At 41.0% G+C, this 22797-nt stretch overlaps 1 protein-coding gene across 2 annotated transcripts; it reads right to left on the bottom strand.

The window, feature by feature from the left end:
- Window positions 1–901: 901 nt before the first annotated feature.
- On the bottom strand, window positions 902–22587 carry PYROXD1 (pyridine nucleotide-disulphide oxidoreductase domain 1). Of its 2 annotated transcripts, XM_058189696.1 has the most exons (12): window positions 22440–22587; window positions 19372–19452; window positions 18675–18794; window positions 17815–17943; window positions 15023–15096; window positions 14095–14255; window positions 13205–13299; window positions 10727–10865; window positions 9563–9675; window positions 8849–8971; window positions 4303–4440; window positions 902–1171 (listed from the first exon to the last, which is right to left on the bottom strand). In XM_058189696.1, the coding sequence occupies exons 1-12, from the start codon at window positions 22530–22532 to the stop codon at window positions 923–925; spliced, it is 1515 nt and encodes a 504-aa protein (XP_058045679.1). In that variant the 5' UTR covers window positions 22533–22587; the 3' UTR covers window positions 902–922. The 2 variants fall into 2 exon arrangements, with proteins under 2 accessions (XP_058045679.1, XP_058045681.1); XM_058189698.1 differs by lacking the exon at window positions 4303–4440.
- Between the last annotated feature and the right edge of the window lie 210 nt (window positions 22588–22797).

Here is a 22797-nt window from a genome sequence, read left to right as displayed (position 1 = left end):
AAATGATACCTCGAAGTAAATGTTTATTAAATTGGAGCAGTATCTGAATCTGGTCACATTAATATCTCTAAAAAGTTTTAATCATGGCTTAAGTCTTAATATTTAATATTTATGTATATGTATTATATATAATAATATATATTATGTATTTATATAATAACATAACATAACATCAGAGTTGGAAGGGACCTTGGAGGCCTTCTAGTCCAACCCCCTGCCCAGGCAGGAAACCCTACACCATCTCAGTCAGATGGTTATCCAACATTTTCTTAAAAATTTCCAGTGTTGGAGCATTCACAACTTCTGAAGGCAAGTCGTTCCACTTATTAATTGTTCTAACTGTCAGGAAATTTCTCCTTAGTTCTAAGTTGCTTCTTTCTTTGATCAGTTTCCACCCATTGCTTCTTGTTCTACCCTCAGGTGCTTTGGTGAACAGTCTGACCCCCCTCTTCTTTGTGGCAGCCCCTAAGATATTGGAACACAGCTATCATGTCTCCCCTAGTCCTTCTTTTTGTTAAACTAGACATACCCAGTTCCTGCAACCGTTCTTCATATGTTTTATCCTCCAGTCCCCTAATCATCTTTGTTGCTCTTCTCTGCACTCTTTCTAGATAATAATAATATATAATAATAATATAGGTTTTTAAGTCAAGGGAAATACAATATTTCCCTTGACTTTAAAAAAAAACTATAATAGCTAGAATCGAGTTGCTGTTTTATTCCAGAGTAAACCAGTAATACCATAAATTATTTTGGATGATGAAGGGGTGCTTTTAAATAAAAGAGTTTCTTTGTCTTTTGTCAGATTCCACATGCCTTTGAAATTGAAATTACGCCAAGTCTAAGTCCATCCCAGTTCACAAAACACATTTTGTCTTGTTTTTTCAGAAAAACAAATCACTGATTTTTTTCCTCCAGATGTTTAATCAAAATAATCCTCAATATCAATATTTGGATCCAAAAGGTCTTCGCCATAACGGGAGAGATCCATCTGATTCAGAATCAAGTTTTCAAAGGTTTCTTCCAAATCCGTTTCTCCTATCAGCACTGCTCCCAGCATTCGCCCATTCTGCATCACCACTTTGATGTATTCCTGTCCTTTGGTACACCTCAACATCAGTTCATGGTCCAAGCCCAGGCCTTGAGCATTATATTTTCCCAGCAGTACCACCTAGACAAACATCAAGGGATAAAGACTCTAATGTTAAAACATTGTCTGAAATATTATCTAGTTTCTATGCTGGCGCAGAGGTTAGAATGCAGTATTACAGGCTAATTCTGCCAACTGCCAGCAGTTCAATTCTGACCGGCTGAAGGTTGACTCAGCCTTCCATCCTTCTGACGTTGGTCATACGAGGACTCAGATTGTTGAGGACAATATGCTGAGTCTAAACCGCTTAGAGAGGGGCTGTAAAGCCCTGTGAAATGGTGTATAAGTCTAAGTGCTATTGCTGTTGAGCAGGGGTTGGACTAGAAGACCTCCAAAGTCCCTTCCAATTCTGTTATTCTGATAGATAACTACTGCACAAAAAGTACAGAAAACCCTAAAGTCATTACTGATTTCTTTTGGATCGACTGTGCAGAATAAGACTGAATCCTGTACTTTTTTTTATAAAGGTCCTTTGCAGGGGAAGTGATTTCAAACATCAAAATATTTACATATGTCCAATCACACAGAACTTAATACTACGCATTTTTTTTTTAGTTACTCAGATATTTAAAGACCACGACAAGACAGTTTCTGCTCATTTATGTTCTATGCACGCCTGGGCCTTCTGGCTATTAAAAATCAGATGCAAGTCCTAAGGCAATTTAGAAATTCAGTATGAAATCGCCATTATTTTAGGCACAAAGAATTTGGAACGTTAAAGTGTCAGATGTGTTAAAAACGCCTTCTTGGGGATCGTGGTTGGTAGCCGGTACTTATTTCTGCCCAATTCTGCATCTGCATTTAGAAAGTAGAAAGGAGCCATTTAAGACATCAAATCCAACTTCTGCTCAGTGCAGGCTCCAAATTATACCATCCAGAGCAAATAGCTATTAAGCAGTGATACACAAAACATTTTGTGCGCAGAAGATCTGTTTGAGTTATTAAGCATTTCAAGCTTCAAGTGGTTCCTTTTGAACTTGAAACCATTAGAGGTAGTCTTCGACTGAACAGTTCATTTAGTGACCATTCAAAGTTACAACGGCACTGAAAAACGTGACTTACGACCGTTTTTCACAGTTACAACCTTTGCAGCATCCCTATGATCCTGCAGTCAAAATTCAGATGCTTGGCACCTGCTTCTTGTTTATGACGGTTGCTGTGTCCCGGGGTCAAGTGATCTCCTTTTGCGACCTTCCGACAAGCAAAGTCAATGGGAAAGGAGATTCACTTAACAACTGGGTTACTAACTTATCAATGGCGGTGATTCACTTCACAACTCTGGCAAGAAAGGTCGCAAAATGGGGCAAAACCACTTAGCTCTCACTTCTGTCTCACTTAGAAACGACAGAAATTTTGGCTCAATTGTGCTCATCAATTGAAGACTATCTGTATTCTGCCTTTGGAAAATGGATTTGGAATTGAGTGGGGAATATTTTATATATCCCTGCAATTTGGCTTGGGAAATAGAGGAGCCTATTTCTGTTTTGGTGATTGTTTCCACTGTGCTGAGAAGAGTTTTTAAATAATCCACTGTCAACAGAACTTTGGTGAGTCAGGTTGCAGGAACTGGGTATGTCTAGTTTAATGAAAAGAAGGACTAGGGGAGACATGATAGGAGTGTTCCAATATCTCAGGGGTTGCCACAAAGAAGTGGGAGTCAAGCTATTCACCAAAGCACCTGAGGGCAGAACAAGAAGGAATGGGTGGAAACTAATCAAGGAGAGAAGCAACTTAGAACTAAGGAGAAATTTCCTGACAGTTAGAACAATTAATCAGTGGAACAACTTGCCTGCAGAAGTTGTGAATGTTTCAACACTGGAAATTTTTAAGAAAATGTTGGATAGCCATTTGTCTGAAATGGTGTAGGGTTTCCTGCCTGGGCAGGGGGTTGGACTAGAAGACCTCCAAGGTCCCTTCCAACTCTTGTTATTATTATTATCCCCATTAGCAGCGTGGAAGCTTCTGGTGCTAATATGGCTTCCATCAACACTGACACCGATCTTATTTGCTGTTGAAGATGAAATTTCTTTCAGCTGCCATGCTCTGCCTGCTTGCCTGACTCTCTCTCTCTCTCTCTCTGTCATCTCCTATCCCTATCTATCATTTCTATCTCTATTATCTATGTGATGTAGGGTTTCCTGCCTAAGCAGGGGATTGGACTAGAAGACCTCCAAGGTCCTTTCCAACTCGGTTGATGTTGTTGTTGTTGTTGTTATTATTATTAGGTGCACAATTATGGCTGTGAATTTGCAATACAAAGTCATCGTTATTATTATTATTATTAGGTGCACAATTATGGCTGTGAATTTGCAATACAAAGTCATCGTCTTCATCCCTGTGGTTAATCTTTTAGACTATGGGTAGTCCTCGACTTACAATCTGCCCATGATGGCCTGGCAGTCATAAAGCAGGCCACCCACATCACCACCCTGATTTTATATCTTTTTTTTGTGTGTGTGTCAGGCATTAGGTGAACCCATTGTTTTGTCTGGGGCATTTTCACTGAAAATAGGGTGGAAATGCCAGTTTTCAGCAAAAATGTCATAAAGGCACACAACTGTTGGATACTACAAATCGTGGGTGCTCCAACACTGGAGGTTTTAAAGAAGAGACTAGACAGCTACTTATCTGAAATAGTACAGGTTCTCCTGCTTGAGCAGGGGGCTGGACTAGAAGACCTCCAAGGTCCCTTCCAGCTCCTATTCTATTCTATTCTATTCTATTCTATTCTATTCTATTCTATTCTATTCTATTCTATTCTATTCTATTTCATATCTTCTATTCTATTCTATTCTATTCTATTCTATTCTATTCTATTCTATTCTATTCTATTCTATTCTTTCTATTTCTATTCCTATTCTATTCTATTCTATTCTGACCAAAAATGTGGACTGGTTACCAAGTGACTGAAAATGCGGTCATGTGACTGCAAGAATGAGATTAGACAGTGGAAACTGAGTTGTAAGTATAGTATATAGTGGGAAGGGATAGTAACTTGCTAAGCAACCAGTGATAACTCAAGAACTCTCTGTATGGGTTGCAAATATATAAGAATGGATGTTAATTTAATACACAATAGATCATTAGCTCAACTGGCATGAAACCAGTACAGCATCCTTTTCCCTGGCGACTGTTTAAAGGCAATTGGTTACCTTGTAATTGAAAAACTTGGTAGAGTGAGCAAAGAGTTCAAAGCTGAAATCCGTATCTAGCGGTTCTCCTAAAGAATCGGCCGCCATACATTTTGCAGTGTACCATCCCATCTGGCGCGCCTGGGTCCAAAGCCTCATCTGAAACACAAGCCCAACAAAACGGTTTCATCCACTTATGCAAATCGTTGCTTTGGAATTAAGAGCATGCAATTCTACAGCACAGTCCCATGCATTGCTGCGTTTCCCCAAAAATAAGACCCTGTCTTATATTAATTTGCCACCAAAAAAGGCACCAGGTCTTATTTTTTTTTGGGGGGGGAGGAAGGGGGAAATGTTGTCCACTGAGTCACCTCACTTGTGTGTGTGGGCGCCGGCCTCCTTTTCGCTGCCAGAGGCCTTCAGCAACGTCTTCTTATAGCCAGCAAGGGTTTCCTGAAGGCCTCTGCAGCCGATAACAGAGCTCCGGATCGATCCAGAGCTCTGTTATCAGCTGCAGAGGCCTTCAAGAAAGCATTGCCAGCCTTGCCGGCTGTAGAAAAAATGGGTCGGCAAGGCAGGTGTCGGGGTGCGCGAGACCTGGCTACAACTGTCCGAAGGTAAGTAGTAAGGCAGCTCCACCCCGCCGATCCCCACCTTAGCTTAATTTTTACCCGTGCACCCTGGAGTGAGTGGGGTCTTAATTAGGGCTTATTTTTGAGGTAGGGTGCACGTATAAAATCGACCTAGGTCTTACTTTCGGGATAGGTCGTTGATCTGTCCCCCTCTGCAGTCCGGGAGACATGAGCAATGACTTAATTAGCCGGCAACTATCAGCTCTGGCAGCAAACTAGCAAGCGTCTGCCAAGTGTCTCTGTTATCTCTCTTGATCCTGATGAGTCAGCCAGGAAACCAGGAACAAACAGGACTTCAGCTCTAATTCTCCCTCTAAGCAGTTGATTTGCTTGCCACGAAGTGGTATAGCAGCCCTTGCTGCTTTTATATCCTGTGGGGTGTGGCTCCATGACTCAGCACTTCCTAGGCCTGCCCCACCCCTGCTTCTGTTGTTCCCGCCTCTCCTGCCTACGAAACCTGATTGCCATCAGCTGGGTCTGGAGGTGTGGCCTGGGTGGGGGGGAAGAGTCAGGGGACGGAGGCCTCGTTATCTCCTCCACCTGGCCTTCCTCTGGCTCCTGGAGCTGAGCCAGGGAAGCCGGTGCTCCAGAAGTAAGTCCTGATGGCCCTTCCCCCTCATTTTCCGAGTCACTTTCTGGCAAGGGGCCGGGCTCGGGGGGCGCAGACACAAAAGTCGTATTTTCAGGGAAACACAGTCATTTAAAAACAGCTCAAGAGCGCGCCTTCACCACTGGCGTTTGCCGTGAACATTTGCAGCATGATATGCTTTGACATTCCAGGTTCCTGCAAAACCTTAATCTTAGGGGTTTTGTTTTATAAACGTTATATATTGGATGCCAGATATTGAAAGCTTGCTTAATAGAGGGAAACCATTTTGTATAGCATATTTAAAATAAATTTTGGGATTTACAGGCTAGATAGGTTTATTGTTATAGAAGAGGCTAGTTTAAATTCTTATGTAAAAGCAAAATGTTGAGGTTTGATGTTAATGCCTTACTCTGCTGCACCAAAGGGAGTGGAAAGTCAATGCCTTCTCTTTCTTTTTCCCCCTTTTCTTTCCCCTTCTTTTCTCTTCCTTTTTTCCTTCCCCATTTTTCCTGTTGTTTACTTTTGTGTTTTCTATGTGTGCTACATTATAATGGTTATACAACATATTTAAAAGAAATGTCTTAAATACGGGAATGAAAAAAACATGCTTCTTTACTTCTAGCAATACAGGTAGTCCTCGATTTATGACCACAAATTGGGACCAGAATTTCGGTGGCTAAATGATGCAGTCATTAAGCAAGTCATAACATGGCTAGAGCCAATTTTGCAAACTTTTTTTTAACCATGGTTAAAAAAAACCCATGGTTAACCAAATCTAGCTTCTCTCATTGATTTTGCTTGTCAGTAGCCAGCTGGGAAGCTTGCAAATTGTGATCACATGATTGTAGGAATATGCAACCATCGCTAGTCGGCAAGCATCCCGATCCCGATCATGTGAATAATGCAACAGCAGATTCCTTGAGAATGGAGTGTACGTTACTTTTTTAAGGGCCACTGTAACTTGGAAGCACTTAAATAGGGAAATAGGGAAGAAAATAGGGAAGAAATAGGGAAGAAAAAATAGGGAAGAAAATGGTAAGTGAACACCTGTCTACCTTAGACGAGTTCAAATCACCAGGACCGGATGGATTACACCCCAAGGTTCTGAAGGAACTGGCAGACGTGATCTCAGAACCACTGAACTATATATTTCAAAGATCCTGGAGCACAGGGGAGCTGCCAGAGGACTGGAAAAGAGCTGATGTAGTTCCCATCTTCAAAAAAGGAAAAAAAACAGATCCAGGAAACTACAGACCTATCAGTCTGACCTCAATACCGGGGAAGATTCTGGAAAAGATAATCAAGCAACGAATCACCGAACACCTAGAAGCAAACAAAGTAATAACCAAAAGCCAACATGGGTTTGTCAAAAACAGATCATGCCAGACTAATCTTATCGCATTCTTTGACAAAATGACAAAATTAGTAGACCAGAGGAATGCTGTTGATATAATTTACTTGGACTTCAGTAAAGCATTTGATAAAGTAGACCATAACCTACTACTAGATAAAGTAGAAAAATGTGGGTTAGACAGCACCACCACCAGATGGATTCGTAACTGGCTGACCAACCGCACTCAACGTGTAGTCCTCAACGGAACTACATCCACATGGAGGGAAGTATGCAGTGGAGTACCCCAAGGCTCTGTTTTAGGCCCAGTACTCTTCAACATCTTCATCAATGACTTGGACGAGGGGATAGATGGGGAACTCATCAAATTTGCAGATGACACCAAGCTGGCAGGAATAGCCAACACTCCAGAAGATAGGCTCAAGTTACAGAAAGATCTTGACAGACTTGAACATTGGGCGCTATCTAACAAAATGAAATTCAACAGTGAAAAAGTAAGGTTCTACATTTAGGCCAAAAACAAAATGCACCAGTACCGTATATGTGGTACCTTGCTCAATAGTAGTACCTGTGAGAGGGATCTTGGAGTCCTAGTGGATAACCATCTAGATATGAGCCAGCAGTGTGCAGCAGCTGTTAAAAAGCCAACACAGTTCTGGGCTGCATAAACAGAGGATAGAATCAAGATCACGTGAAGTGCTAGTACCACTTTATAATGCCTTGGTAAGGCCACACTTGGAATATTGCATCCAGTTTTGGTGCCACGATGTAAAAAGATGTTGAGACTCTAGAAAGAGTGCAGAGAAGAGCAACAAAGATGATTAGGGACTGGAGGATAAAACATATGAAGAACGGTTGCAGGAACTGGGTATGTCTAGTTTAACAAAAGAAGGTCTAGGGGAGACATGATAGCAGTGTTCCAATATCTCAGGGGCTGCCACAGAGAAGTGGGAGTTGGGCTGTTCTCCAGAGCACCTGAGGGTAGAACAAGAAGCAATGGGTGGAAACTGATCAAGGAAAGAAGCAACTTAGAACTAAGGAGAAATTTCCTGACAGTTAGAACAATTAATAAGTGGAACGACTTGCCTTCAGAAGTTGTGAATGCTCCAACACTGGAAATTTTTAAGAAAATGTTGGATAACCATCTGACTGAGATGGTGTAGGGTTTCCTGCCTGGGCAGGGGGTTGGACTAGAAGGCCTCCAAGGTCCCTTCCAACTCTGATGTTATGTTATGTTATGTTAAATGAATAGTCATTAAGTTGAGGACTACCTGCCCCCAGAAATAGTCAATTTCCAGTAAAAATATACTATCAGACATCTCATAAGAATGAAGGACAAAAAATATAATGTGGAATTCTGGGAATTAAAGTCCATAACGCTCTCACAGAGAGGGACTTCTCAGGGTGCCGTCCGCCAAACAATGTCGGCTGGCGGCCCCCAGGGGAAGGTCCTTCTCTGTGGGGGCTCCCACACTCTGGAACGAGCTTCCCCCGGGTTTACGCCAAATACCTGACCTTCGGACCTTCCGCCGCGAACTGAAGACACATCTTTTCATTCGCGCGGGGCTGGCTTAAGTTTTATCAATTTTAAATTTCTTATTACTAATTTTAAATGGGGTTTTACTTTTTTATATATTTTAAAGTTTTTAGGCTAATTATAATAAGTTTTTTAACTTGCATTTTAAATTGTATATTGTATTGTCTGTTTTTTTTACTTTTGCCTGTACACTGGCCTGAGTCCTTTGGGAGAAGGGCGGTATAAAAATCAAATAAATAAATAAATAAATAAATAAATAAATAAATAATAATAATAATAATAATAATAATAATAAAAAAGCTGCCAAGGTTGAGAAACTCAAGTTAAGAAGGACAACAGGTGGCTACACAAATGTTTTAAGCTTTTAATTAACATATGGGCTCCTCCCAAAGTTATTTCCGCTTAAGACATACTGTACAGATATCCTTAAGCCCAGAACAAATTAGCATTGGTTTTACCTGCTGCCAAACAGGGCTGGGTTCCCATGAGGTTGTGCAGATATCTCCTGCTGCGTAGATGTTCGGGAGAGAAGTGCGCATGTATCTGTCAACTTTCAGACCTCCATCTTCACCTAGCGCGAACTAAAACATTTCAGAGATAAATGAAAATGTCAATGAAAAGAAGAAAAGAATCCAGCAGGTATCACTTTGCTCCTTTTGTGTAATAGCTTTTTTTTTTTCAAAGCAGAGAGCACACGCGCAACGGTAGCTCATTCCCAATTATAACAATCTCAGCAAAGAGATCTCAGAATAACAGAGTTGGAAGGGACCTTGGAGGTCTTCTAGTCCAACCCCCTGCTTACGCAGGAAACCCTACCCCACTTCAGACAAATGGTTATCCAACATCTTCTTAAAAACTTCCAGTGTTGGGAGCATTCACAACTTCTGGAGGCAAGTTGTTCCACTGGTTAATTGTCTTTTAATTAATTAATTAAAAGATCTTTTATGACTTGAATTGTTCGTAGTGTCTTGGCAGGAGTACAGGTAGTCCTTGACTTATGACCGTTTGTTTAATGAAGGATGTAAAGTTGTCTCTGGACAAGTTGGGTGGCACATAAATTTAATAAATAATAACCCTGAAAAAAAAGTGACTCTTCAAAGTTACAAGGGTTGCATCATCAAGTCTCTTTTTGGAAGACAAGCTTTCAGTTACTTTCAGATATGAATCCTTACATTATTACCATCAAGGAATGGCTGAACGTTTGGCGTCACTCCAGTTGCGCTAACAATGAAGTCACAGCCATAAATCTTCCCATTGGTGAGTTCCACATAGACAGGCCAAAGTTCTGCAAGCATGAAATATTTAGGCATTAGATTACATAATATTATATAGGTGATATGAAACTCAGCCAAGAAATTGGGGAAAAGGAAAAATGTATCCCTTCAGTACGCCAAGGGTCTCCAAACTTGGTAACTTCAAGACTTGTGGACTTCAATTCCCAGAATTCTCCAGCCGGCATGGTTGGCTGAAGAATTCTGGGAGTTAGAAATTCACAACTCTTCAAGTTGTGACGTTTGGAGACCTGCGAAGCTGGCAACGGAATCAGACAGCAATGAGGCTGAGGAAGAACATGGGCCAGTCCTGGAGGCAGGGGAAGGCCCAGATGAGGGCTCTGCGTCAGAGGCAAAGGTGAGGCCAGGGCCATCGGGGAGTGATGTGCAGACTCCAGAGCCTCCAGAGACTGACAGTAGTGAGGCAGAGGAACAGGAGGAGCCTGTTCCTAATGCACGCCTGAGAAGAGCTGCCAGAAGGCAAGAGCAGCTCAAGCAAAGAGGACAACTCGGGAGTAGGGCCAAGAGATGATTGGCCCTTCCCATAAGGCTTAAAACAGACCAGCAATGGCATTTGAGCTTTGCCAGAAAACAACGTTGGTAGCTTCGTCTTCTGCTTCGTCTATGTCTTGCCTTTATTTTTGTGACTTGTGAACGTTTGCCAAGAAAGGCCTTTGGCAGTTTGCCTAATTGGACCAAGGTTTGCGATAGGACTGAGGAATTTGTGTTGGGAGGCATTTGTTTGAATTTGAGTTGAACGACGCTGGGAATGAAGTAATTCCCAGCTGTTCAAATAAAGTTTGTTTGTTTTTTCACGGATTGAGTTTCTTACTACCTATTTGGGCCTAGGTCACAACAATATTTTGGAGCAAAATATTTCCCAGGCTGAACCTGGCCCTGTCAAAGATGTCCATCCCCATTTGACAGAATGCTTTATTATCAATTTCAATGGCTGCCAGGTTCAGAAACTCCATTCACAAACTGAGACATAATATATGTATATAAAAATATATATATAACCTTGTGGATTAGATAAACAACTCCTAAATTTTAAAGATAGTTTACCTTCACCTGCTTCTTCACTCCTTGGGCCTTCTAGAGTTTTGGGGAAAACCAGGGATACTTTTTGCGACAGCTTGAATTCTTCTTGGGAATAGATCCTCTTTATTTCACAAAGATTCTCAATATGAACTTGGTGGCAAAGCTGGAAACCATCAATAATTGCAATCATTCATTCATTCATTCATTCATATTTGTAAATGACTGATCCCTAAACTGGGGGTGGGGGGTGATCATCCTAAGGATAATTAAATATCCAAGGGGAAAATGTGGACATATTTTGAAAGCAGTGGAGTAATTGGTAATTGTGAATCAAGGATCCAGTTTGGGACTGTCGTTGAAGAGATGCTTCTGTAAAACAACTGAGTTTCTTCTTATTTCTTTTGATGGGGATAACCAGAAAAAGAGGAAACTGAATCTAAGAACCACAACTTTAAGTGCTAACAATACATGCTTTAAGTTTGTGCCAGGGCAGGGGTCTGCAAACTTGGCTCCTTTAAGACTTGTGGACTTCAACTTCCAGAATTCCTCAGCCAGCAAAGCTGGCTGAGGGACTCTGGAAGTTGAAGTCCACAAGTCTTAAAGGAGCCAAGTTTGCAGACCCCTGTGCCAGGGCATATACTCAGTTCATCAGTAAAACAATGTCACACCATAACTCTTTTATCCCAAGGTGTGTACCAGCGGTGGTATTCACCTACCTTCAGTATCATGTTTGCAAATGTGAGCGGGCACGGGCTTCCACGCATGCGCGGAGTGTCAAATGCAAGGCCATCCGAGCATGCACAGACGGTCAAAAAACGGGATGTGATGATGTCCGGGCGGGTGAGTGGAGCCTCCTGCAGCTGCCGCTACCAGTTTGCCCGAACCGAATAGAACCGGCTGAGTACCACCACTGGTGTGTACCAAGGACTGAGTCAAAATGGTGTGACATGACTTTTATTAGATTGACCACTCCGACTCCACTCTATGAGGCTGTCACTGATCATGCGTTTTTTGGGGGGGATAAGATTCCTCTAGATGTCTGTTCTAAGCTCAATAAGAATATCAGATTTGCATGCTAGAACATATAGGGGTGTCAAACTTGCAGCCCGAGGATCATACCCGAAACTTATAATAGAGAATTGAGATATTTGATTGTGAATGTATTAACAGCGGCTAGAATTGTGTTTGCAAAAAATTGGAAAAATGAGAAAATACCAACGCAAGGTGAAGGTATTAAGAAAATAATGGAATGTGCTGAAATGAGTAAATTGACATTTGAAATTAGAGAACAGGAAGATATACAATATTATGAGATATGGGATTTATTTTATCAATGGTTAGATAAAAGATATGTTAATGAAGTTTGATAGAGGTTTTTATAAAGTAAGAACTGTCGAAATATTTAGTGATTTAAGGAGATGAAATGAATGATGCAATACAATTGACATAAATTTAGAACATTCTATATGAAATGAGGGAAGAAACACTTATAGTCAAACAAATGATTAATTGACCAAAACATTGGGATATATATTAGATTGGTAAAATGTAAAATTTGATAAATCATACATTATGAAGATGGTGAAATTGCACAAAAGATTTGTAACCAACCAATCGACACACTGTTTGCATTTGTTTTGAAGATGTCTTTTATGTATGTTTGTCAAAAATAAATAAATAAATAAACTCACAGCCCATGGGCCGGATGCGTCACATGCTGGCCCTGCCCCTGCCCGGTTTAGCGAAGAGGAAAATAGTCCCGCTATACGTCACGTGATGCCGCCGTGACGACACGAGTTTGACACCCCTGTGCTAGAGCCTTGCAATTAAGAACTCCACATACAAATTACATGGATGTGGAACAAGTCCTCAAATACACCCGAGGCAGCTCGGCAGTCAGAAAGAAACTAGCAGTGATCAAACTGGCCACTATTCAATGATTTATTCATCAAGGAAGGCTAAGTCATTTTCCTTGGAACCTGAGGAGTTAAGAATGGACCAGCAGAAGGAAAAGTGAGATATTATGGTAGATCCTTCAAGCCTGAAGCTGTTCCAGGCTGATTTAGGCATCAGTTGGATGTTATAGTATTTGTGTCCCAGCTGCTGAGCTGACATTTGACCCCCTTCACAGATAGTCCTGTAGCTCAGCCAATGACAGTAGGATCCTTATCTACCACTGTTATTAGCTATGGGCTTCACGGATGGTGCCTTAGTCACCAACCCTACCATCCATGTATGGGATAGAATGTTTGATAATTGGAAGCAGGAGCTGAGTAACCACCCTTGACCAAGGGCCATGCCCTAGAAGAGAGGGATTTGTAGCTCAGGGTTGAACTGTGGAGTCCTTGATGCTCCCTGAGCTTGGTGGCTTTCTTAAAGAAGTTTCATTACCCAACTAGATAACATCTTCAGTGCTACCGTATTCCTCCAACCAAAAGGGAAATGGCAGAGTATTTTTTTAAAAAAAAAAGTTCCATGAACATCTAAAACAAACAATCATACCTCTTTTGTGCCCTTTAGATGCAAGCCCTCATGCCAATCAGGGCCCAATGCACTTCCTATTTTCCCAGGAGGCTCTGAAGTTTGTTCTTCTTTTTCTATAGGGGAAAAAACAGAAACATTTGAGAGAGAGGGGTGGGGAGAGGAAGAGAGAGAGAGAAAGGGAGGGAGGGAGGAAGAGGGAGGGAGAATGAGAGAGGGAGAGAGAGAGAAAGGAAGAGAGGAAGAGGTAGAGAGAGGGAGGAAGAAGGAGGGAGAGGGAGGGAGGGAGGGTGGGAGAGGGAGACGGAGGGAGAAAAGAATAAATCATAGAACAGGACCGTATTTTGTTTTTTCTGGATATTTGTAGCCAAGCTTACAAATGTACAAAATTACAAATCAGTCTGCACAACTCAATAACATTGTGAATAATACATACAAATAGTCCTTGACTTACAACGGTTCATCTAGTGACCACCCAATGTTAACAAGAACACACTGAAATAAGTGATTGATGACCGTTTTTCACACTTACGACCGTTGCAGCATCCCCATTTTGATCAGGTGATCAAAATCCAGACGTTTTGGCAACTGGTTCATATTTATGACGGTTGCAGTGTCCCGGGGGTGTGTGTGTGTCAGGTGATGACCTTTTGCGACCTTCTGACAAGCAAAGTCAATGGGGGAGGCCACATTCACTTAACAACGGTGTTACTAACTTTACGACGGCAATGGTTCATTTAACAACTGTGGCAAGGGAGGTTGTAAAACGGGACAAACTCACTTAACAACGGGTCTCGTTTAGCAACATAAAATGTTGGCCTCCATTGTGATGGTGAGTCAAGGACCACCGGTATTGGGTAGATGGAATGATTTTTAGACAACGACACATGAAAAAGTTGGAGGTTATCTACCTGATGAGGTATATTTTGTTCTTTTACAAGCGGCTGGGGGCTCTGGTTTTTCAGCGGTGAGCTTTGGGATCAAAAACTCAGCCGCTCCTGCATCAAAAAAAGTATTCCCAATTGCTCGGTCTTTGATGGCCCAAATGACTTCACAACCTTCAATTTTGTACCTGCAGATCGGTAGACAGACACAATTTTTTTTAAAAAAAAAATATACACTATTTATTACATTTTCATATTAGGGATGATGAAGTCATCCGTTAACGGAGGCTGAGATATATTTAGCATTCGGTTGGGAAATGTAAGAAAAGGCTTGCGTGTTGTTTTAAACAGTGAGCGGACTCCATTTTGTTTAAGATGCCCGTGAGGCATTCCATCTCCTAAAGAGGCACAGATGTTGAAGATACTACTACTGCTAATTTACTACAGTGTGTGTTGTAGTTTGGTCCAGTGGTTAAGGATTCAGTCTAGAAAGCTGGAGGCTGTGAGTTCAACTCCTGCCTTAGACATGAAAGCCAGTTGGCTGATTTTGGACCAATCACAAGAGACTGTGAGTTCAACTCCCGCCTTAGCGATGAAAGCCGGCTGGGTGACTTTGGACCAATCACAAGAGACTGTGAGTTCAACTCCCGCCTTAGACATGAAAGCTGGCTGGTTTTCAAAAAGGCAGGGCTTCAATTATGGTTTCCATATGATCTCTCTCTCTCCCTCCCTCTCTCCTTTCTCTCTCTCTCACACACACATACACACACGGTTTCATACCTGGGAAAAAACTTGGAATTGATCTGAGGATATCAGCACATTCTCTACTGTAGAAGCCTATCAATCATCTTCTAATTATATGTTCAAAACAACTGGATGCTGCATAATAGCAAAAGGTTTAATATCTGTTGCCAAGGAGAAATTATTGCCTATTCTACCATCCAAACCTACTTACACCAATTCCAGCGCAATGCCACCGTTTCCTACAATGGTTATTCTTTTAGCTTTTGCTAGGTGTTTCTGGAATTCCTACACATGACAAAGAAAGAGATAATATTAGCACAGTAAAAAAAAAAATCTGCTAAGTCATCTCTAAAGCAAAGCAAAAATCCACTAGTAACAATTTAAAATGCCAAGAAATAAAGATGGGTAGAATTCAGTTTATTATAATAATGATGATGATGATGATGATGATGTTGTTGTTGTTGATGTGCTCATGTATTCTGGAAAAAAGTAGTTATTAATGCTATTTATTGTTCTCTGTTTTAAGTTTACTTCTTTAACTAGTTTTATTCTTTTAACATTTTTGGAATTATTCTAGAGACATTTGTCATTGAGTGAATTAAAAAAATATATTCATTCCACCACTTTAAAAAAAATGATTCTATTTTTAACAATCATTCTATTCCATGCTTGAAATGGTGCTGCTTCCAATGTTCTTATCTGACCTGCAAAATTAATTTCTCTCAGTGTCTTCTTTTAATTCCCATTTTAAGCTTTTCTCACTTTTTCGTAACATTAACCTGCACTGTTGAATTCCCCGATTAGGGATGAATGCAGAGATGTCCTTTTTATAGACTAATTAATTAAAAAAGAAAACCCACATCTTTTGCGAGGAGTCTGGGGGATGGGGATAGAAATTCCTGGATTTGTCTCTTTGGATCACTGTGTTATCTGAAACTTAGTTCTCAGGGAAGATCTACTCCCGGTTCAGAGGTGGGTTTCAGCAGGTTCTGACCAGTTCTGGAGAACCGGTAGCAGAAATTTTGAGTAGTTCGGAGAACCGGTAGGAGAAATTCTGACTGGCCTTGTCCCCATCTATTCTCTGCCTCCCAAGTCCCAGCTGATCAGGAGGAAATGGGGATTTTTGCAGTAACCTTCCCCTGGATTGGGGAGGGAATGGAGATTTTACAATATCCTTCCCCTGCCACGCCCACCAAGCCACACCCACAGAATGGGTAGTAAAAATTTTTGAAACCCACCACTGCTCTGGTTTCATAACTGGTGAGCTCATCTGCACTTTAAATGCCTAATTTTTAAAAAACCAATATTAAGTCAGCAATCACTAGCCTCACCCAGTGACAGTCAATTCACACGTTGTGTGAAGTGTTTTTGTTAATCATGAATTTTCTACTAATTCATCCCAGCAAATGGTCTAGATCAGGGGTCTCCAACCTTGGTAATTTTAAGCCTGGAGGACTAAACTTCCAGAATTCCCCAGCCAGCAAAGCTTAAAGTTGCCAAGGTTGGAGACCCCTGGTCTACATGAGAAAACATCTCCCTCTATCCGATTCATATCTTTTAAAACTCTTTCCTAACTGGAAGTTAAGATTGAACGTTCCTTCTTGTTAGTGATTTAAGTTAGACTATCATATATCAATAGGGTAAGGATTTGATTTAAACAGCTGCTTGTCTTAAGGTAAGCAGATATTGGGAAGTGGCTTCTAGGTTTCTTAGTGAAGGGAAGTGTGTGTGTGTGTGGGGGGAGACACAGCAAGTCCCTTTTACAAAAATATTGGCACACCAGAAACATCTCCAGAGACAAAGGACCAGAGGTGGGTTTCAGCAGGTTCTGACCAGTTCTGGAGAATCTGTAGCGGAAATTTTGAGTAGTTTGGAGATCCGTTAGTAAAAATTCTGACTGGCCCCGCACCACATCTATTCTCTGCCTCCCAAGTCCCAGATGATCAGGAGGAAATGGGGATTTTGCAGTAACCTTCCCCTGCCACGCCCACCAAGCCACGCCCACAGAACAAGTGGTAAAAAAATTTGAAACCCACCACTGCAAAGGACAAGAAGGATTAATTTTTATCATTTGTAAAATAAAAATACTTGTCTGAATAAACAAAAAAAGATGCTTCATACATATTATATTCTTACCTTATTACACACACACACACACACACACACACACACACACACACCCAAACATATAATTACATCCTTCTTTGTATAGGAGTTCACTGGCCTGAGTTTACATTGTGAAAAAGTATAATTCAATTTGTGGTGAGAGTTAAAGCCGAAATTGACTATTTTATCTTAAAGAGCACTACCATGCCTTAATCATCTTTTCTCCAAATCCTTTTTCAAGATCCTCTTCATACAAAAGCTGTTCTGGACTTTTATAATTTATTTTTTTCCCCCTTTGCTGGTCCTAACAGCTTTTCAGTAAAAAAGCTTTTCAGCTTTCCATCCCAAAACAAAATCTCTCCAGACACACTATACTATAGACCAGGGGTCTCCAACCTTGTCAACTTTAAGACTTGTGGACTTCAACTCCCAGAATTCCAGAATTGCCAGCTTTGCTGGCTGAAGAATTCTGGGAGTTGAAGTCCACAAGTCTTAAAGTTGCCAAAGTTGGAGACCCCTGCTGTAGACCATGGGTGTCAAACTCGAGGCGTCACATTGCTGTCACGTGACGTTTCCCGATGTTTTTCCCATTTGCGAAGCTGGGGTGGGCGTGGCCTGCATGTGGCGCATCCGGCATGCGGGCTGCCAGCTTGATACCCCTGCTATAGACCTATCCAATATCAGCCAATACCTGGACAGGGTATGCTGGGAACAAAGAAAGATATAATTGAGCATAGCAGGTTAAAGGCAGCTGTCATGGTCTGGTACCATTTTTATAATAAAGTAGCTAAAATGGCACCCTTACAATGTCCTGCCACCTGTATCGCACAGCAACTTTAACTGCAAGTTGTCAATATTAACGGACCATCAAAAACATACAAGCAAGAGATAGTTTACCACTGCACTATCTGTATCTCGGATCCCCAGGACATAAGGATTTCCTTCAGCAATCAGTTTTGGTTTTGCTCCAGCACACAAGCAGAGTTTTTCAAAGGTATACTCCTGACCAGCTTCTGTGACGATCCTCTGCGACCATGTGAAAAATGAAAAACCAAAAGAAAGAATTAAATCAAATTCTTTGATTTGACATCAGGAACCGATGAAGACAAAGATTGGCAGCTTGGGCTACCGTGAAGCATTCAAGGAAAGTGAATTAAGCATTTGTATTTCCAAAGTGATGCTGTGTATTATTAGGTCTTCATTCGGTATCTTTACAAACTACTTTCTATGCTGAAGCATCTTGAAGTAAATGACAATAAATGCAACAATATAACATTAAACCTCACAATATATTATACAGCAAAACAATATTCAGGAAAACAGATTCATTTAGAAAAGTGGGAGAAAGAGAAAATGCATTTATTCTAAGATTCTCCCCTGGAAAACATGATTAAAGAGGTATGTTTTCATTAAGGAGCTAAAAGATGCTACTGTTCTAATTTCCTTTAGCCAGTTGAGCCAATGTAAGGGGAGGTCCATGTGGATAGAATAGAATTTTAGAATAGAATGGAATTCTTTATTGGCCAAGTGTGATTGGACACACAAGGAATTTGTCTCCCATGCAGAAGTTCTCAGCAAGCCACGAAGTGACAAATCAGACTCTGCATAAATAAATAAAATAGAGTACTTAAGCCTCAAAATGTAGGTTACCCTCTACCAGCTTTCTTTCTAATGCATCAAGGGTGTGTTTGATTTCTGAACAGGAAAGCAACGTTCAATATTCTCAATGAAAATCAAAAGATGAAGATTTTTCTTACATGATCTTTGCTTTTCAGTTGCCTCACCGCAGACTGTATAACTTTAATATTGGGGTAGCGTTTTCCTAAGATGCTGCTTGCTTGTTCCTCGACATCAAACTCTTCTAAAGTTCGGGAAACCTGTTGAAGAAGTAGAATCAAGAACTCAGAATAACAGAGTTGGAAGGGACCTTGTAGGTCATCTAGTCCATCCCCCCCTCCCCCAAGCAGGAGACCCTACATCATTTCTGACAGATGGCATTCCAGTCTCTTCTTGAAAGTTTCCAGGGATGAAACTCCTACAGCTTCTGAAGGCAACTTCTGTTCCATTGATTGTTCAGTAGGGGTTCTTAATTTAGAACTTTGTTTTTGTGCATTTGAATCAGTTTTGCCTTACGGCCATTACATGGTCAAGTCTTGCAAATTTTCTTACCTCCCTCTCAGGGCTGAGGGAAGGTGACTGCTCTAAGGTCACCTGGCTGGATTTCTACATACAAAATTCACAGTTTCCCCTTTTCTAGCCTGGTGTCTTAATCACTGCCTCACAATGGCTTTCATTTAAGATCTACTGATATACAAATACTCCAGAAAAATCTCTAAAAAGGCATAATATTTACCAAATTCGTGTACGATACTACTGGTTAAATAAGGCATTTGGTGCCACAAACTACTTGTTTTTTTCTTTAGCCCCAAAAAACGGAGATCAAATCCATCTTACCTGTTTGAAGTTCACCACTGCTTTTATAACAGGAGAAGCAGTAATTAAAAAAATATCTCCAGAGGGAAACTCTGCAGCCAGCTTGTAAAAAGAAAAAAGAAAAAGGAAGATATTGAGGTTATTTTTCTAGGACATTTGATGTTGAATAGCCTGTCTGTCCATGATTAAACCAGAAAGGTGGCTATTTCTGTCTGAATATTGGAATTTATCTGTAGACAGTCTAAAATCATTATGATGTCAGGCATAAGTAACCAGGAACAGGAGTTTAGTTCAAAGCACTTCAAGTTTATTACATGCTACCTATACACAAGAATCTGATCTACTAATGGTCAAGGCAAAGGATAGGATAGGATAGGATAGGATAGGATAGGATAGGATAGGATAGAATAGAATAGAATAGAATAGTTGGAAGGGACCTTGGAGGTCTTCTAGTCCAACCCCTGCTTAGGTAAGAAACCCTACACCACTTCAGACAAAGGGTTATCCAACATCTTCTTAAAAACATCCATTATTGGAGCATTCACAGCTTCTGGAGGCAAGTTGTTTCACTCATTAATTGTTCTAACTGTCAGGAAATTTCTCCTTGGTTCTAAGTTGCTTCTCACCTTGATTAATTTCCACCCATTGCTTCTTGTCCTGCCTTCAGTGTGCTTTGGAGAATAGCTTGACTCCCTCTTTGTGGCAGCCCCTGAGATATTGGAACCCTGCTATCATGTCACCCCTAGTCCTTCTTTTCATCAAACTGGACATACCCAGTTTCTGCAACAGTTCTTCATATGTTTTAGCTTCCAGTCCCTTAATCATGTTTGTTGCTCTTCTGTGCATTCTTTCTAAAGTTTCAACATCTTTTTTACATCGTGGTGACCAAAACTGGATGCAGTATTCCAAGTGTGGCCTTACCAAGGCATTATAAAGCGGTATTAACACTTCACGTGAACTTGATTCTATCCCTCTGTTTATGCAGTCTAGAACTGTGTTGGCTTTTTTGGCTGTGGGCGAGAGTCAAAAGGAATTCAAGGAGGGCTGGGCATCTCCTACACATGTAGAATTATCACCCCTGACATGAACATGGCAATATCTGCGCCATGGAGTAAGGTGACTATTGTATATTGTATATTCAGTCCGCAGAAATCGATATGACCACTAGGTGGGAGCAGAGAGATACAGAAAACTTCATCCACCTAGTGCAGGGTTTTTCAAACTTGGCAACTTCAAGAGGTGTACAATTCTTAGAATTTCCCAGCGTGCATGTTAGCTGGGATATTCTGGGAATTGAAGTTCACACATCTTAAAGTAGCCAAGTTAACTGATCTAGTTGCAAGAGAGAGAGAGAGAGAATATTCCTTAAAAGATGGAAAATGACATTTCACTCTAATCTTATCAGTTGCTTCATTCTCTTTTTATACGATGGAAGGAAGTGACCCCTTGTAAACAGTATAAAATACTGGATTTTCAATTTTGGAAACCTGTAGAAAAATTGTTGCCCTGTTCTTAGGAGATAAATTTCTAAACAGATTTGAACATTTTCAAGCAAGTCACTTAATTGGGACGGACCAAGCCACTAGAACCATTCTCCATATATGTATGCATTCAGTAATATATATATGTATGCATTCAGTAAGGTAAGTAAGTAAGTAAGTAAGTAAGTTCGTTCAGTAATTCACCAACTCAGTAAGCTCAAACTGCCCAAGGAGCTGCTGATTCAGTTCTACAGAGGAATTATTGAGTCTGTCATTTGCACCTCTATAACTGTCTGGTTCGGTTCTGCAACCCAACAAGAAAAACACAGACTTCAGAGGATAATTAGAACTGCAGAAAAAATAATTGCTACCAACCTGCCTTCCATTGAGGACCTGTATACTGCACGAATCAAGAAGAGGGCCGTGAAAATATTTACAGATCCCTCACATCCTGGACATAAACTGTTTCAACTCCTACCCTCAAAAGCAGCTATAGAGCACTGCACACCAGAACAACTAGACACAAGAACAGTTTTTTCCGAAGGCCATCACTCTGCTAAACAAATAATTCCCTCAACACTGTCAAACTATTTACTGAATCTGCACTACTATTAATCTTCTCATAGTTCCCATCACCAATCTCTTTCCACTTATGACTGTATGACTGTAACTTGTTGCTGGCAATCCTTATGATTTATATTGATATATTGACCATCAATTGTGTTGTAAATGTTGTACCTTGATGAATGTATCTTTTCTTTTATGTACACTGAGAGCATATGCACCAAGACAAATTCCTTGTGTGTCCAATCACACTTGGCCAATAAAAAAATCTAATCTATTCTATTCTATTCTATTCTATTCTATTCTATTCTATTCTAATGTTCACTTTAGTTATATTCATTTTATGTATTCAGTACTTATATATATATTATTTAATATGTATTTGACTAAATAAATAAATGCAAATAACGATCTACAATATATAGTCCAGGAAGTTGTTCTTGTTTGTCGTTAGGACATAAATTGCCTGCAAGATATACAAAGTATCAGTTGACTATGCTTCCTAGAGCAGAGGTCTCCAGAATTCTGGGAGTTGAAGTCCGCCAGGCTTAAAGTTGCCAAGGTTGGAGACCCCCGTTCTAGAGCAAGGGTCTCCAATCTTGGTCCCTTTAAGACTTGTGGACTTCAACTCCCAGACTCTGGGAGTTGAAGTCCACAAGTCTTAAAGGCACCATGGTTGGATACCCCTGTCCTTAGACCATTAAAATAAATCTTCATTTTTCTTCTTCTTCTTTAATGAATCATTAAAAAACACCTGGAATCTTTGCAGACTCCCCCTGGGTGAGGAAGTCATCTGCTGCTCAGTTTCTGGGGCGCAAAGCTCCCTCTTCCCTTTTTTTTAAAAAAAATAAAAGCCAATATGGGGTACAAAGCAACCCGGAAACTGTCCGTCCGTTGACCTCTTCACTTCGTAACTCTATGAACCAATCAGGAAGTTCCCATCCCCAGGTACAATACATTCACGGAAAGGTGGGGGTGGAGGAATTGCTACGGGCGCCTGCGCAGAGAGGCGCGCGCCGATCAGGGCTAAGGGTGAGAAGTTACCCGTTCGGCGCACGTCACTCCGGCGATCCCGCCTCCTACGACGAGGAAGCGGCTCCCGGAGACATCAGACGCCGGACGCGAGTCGGAAGCCATGGCGGCCTCTGTAGCTTCTGTTACGCTCCAGCTGGCCAACGTCAGGCTCCCGTAGTTGCTCTGAAGAGGAATTGCGGCTACGGGATGCCGTGAAGGACATATAGTCCCACTTGGCGGTTCCTATTTGTGCCAAGGGGCGTGGCCTAGGTGAGAGAGGCGGATTTTCATTGCCACCTAGCGTTCAAAGTATATAATCTATTTATGGAACCAAACTTAAAAGGATGCTAAGTTAACGTCGGACTGGATTTATTCTTGGATGGGAGAC

The sequence above is a fragment of the Ahaetulla prasina genome, chromosome 7 (genome assembly GCF_028640845.1).
Source record: "Ahaetulla prasina isolate Xishuangbanna chromosome 7, ASM2864084v1, whole genome shotgun sequence".
In the NCBI taxonomy this organism is placed as follows: domain Eukaryota; kingdom Metazoa; phylum Chordata; class Lepidosauria; order Squamata; family Colubridae; genus Ahaetulla; species Ahaetulla prasina.
The sequence above is the reverse complement of the archived record's forward strand: the minus strand, read 5'-3'. Positions and strand labels throughout refer to the sequence as shown.

Bases quoted from the DNA above. Each gene is read 5' to 3' on its own strand.
- PYROXD1 (XM_058189696.1), bottom strand. From the start codon at position 22,532: ATGGCTTCCGACTCGCGTCCGGCGTCTGATGTCTCCGGGAGCCGCTTC. The intron at 8,972-9,562 runs GTAAGGATTCAT...GAAATGTTTTAG, and splicing joins CATTCCTTGATGGTAATAAT to TTCGCGCTAGGTGAAGATGG. The intron at 1,172-4,302 runs GTAACCAATTGC...ATGTTTGTCTAG, and splicing joins CCAAGTTTTTCAATTACAAG to GTGGTACTGCTGGGAAAATA.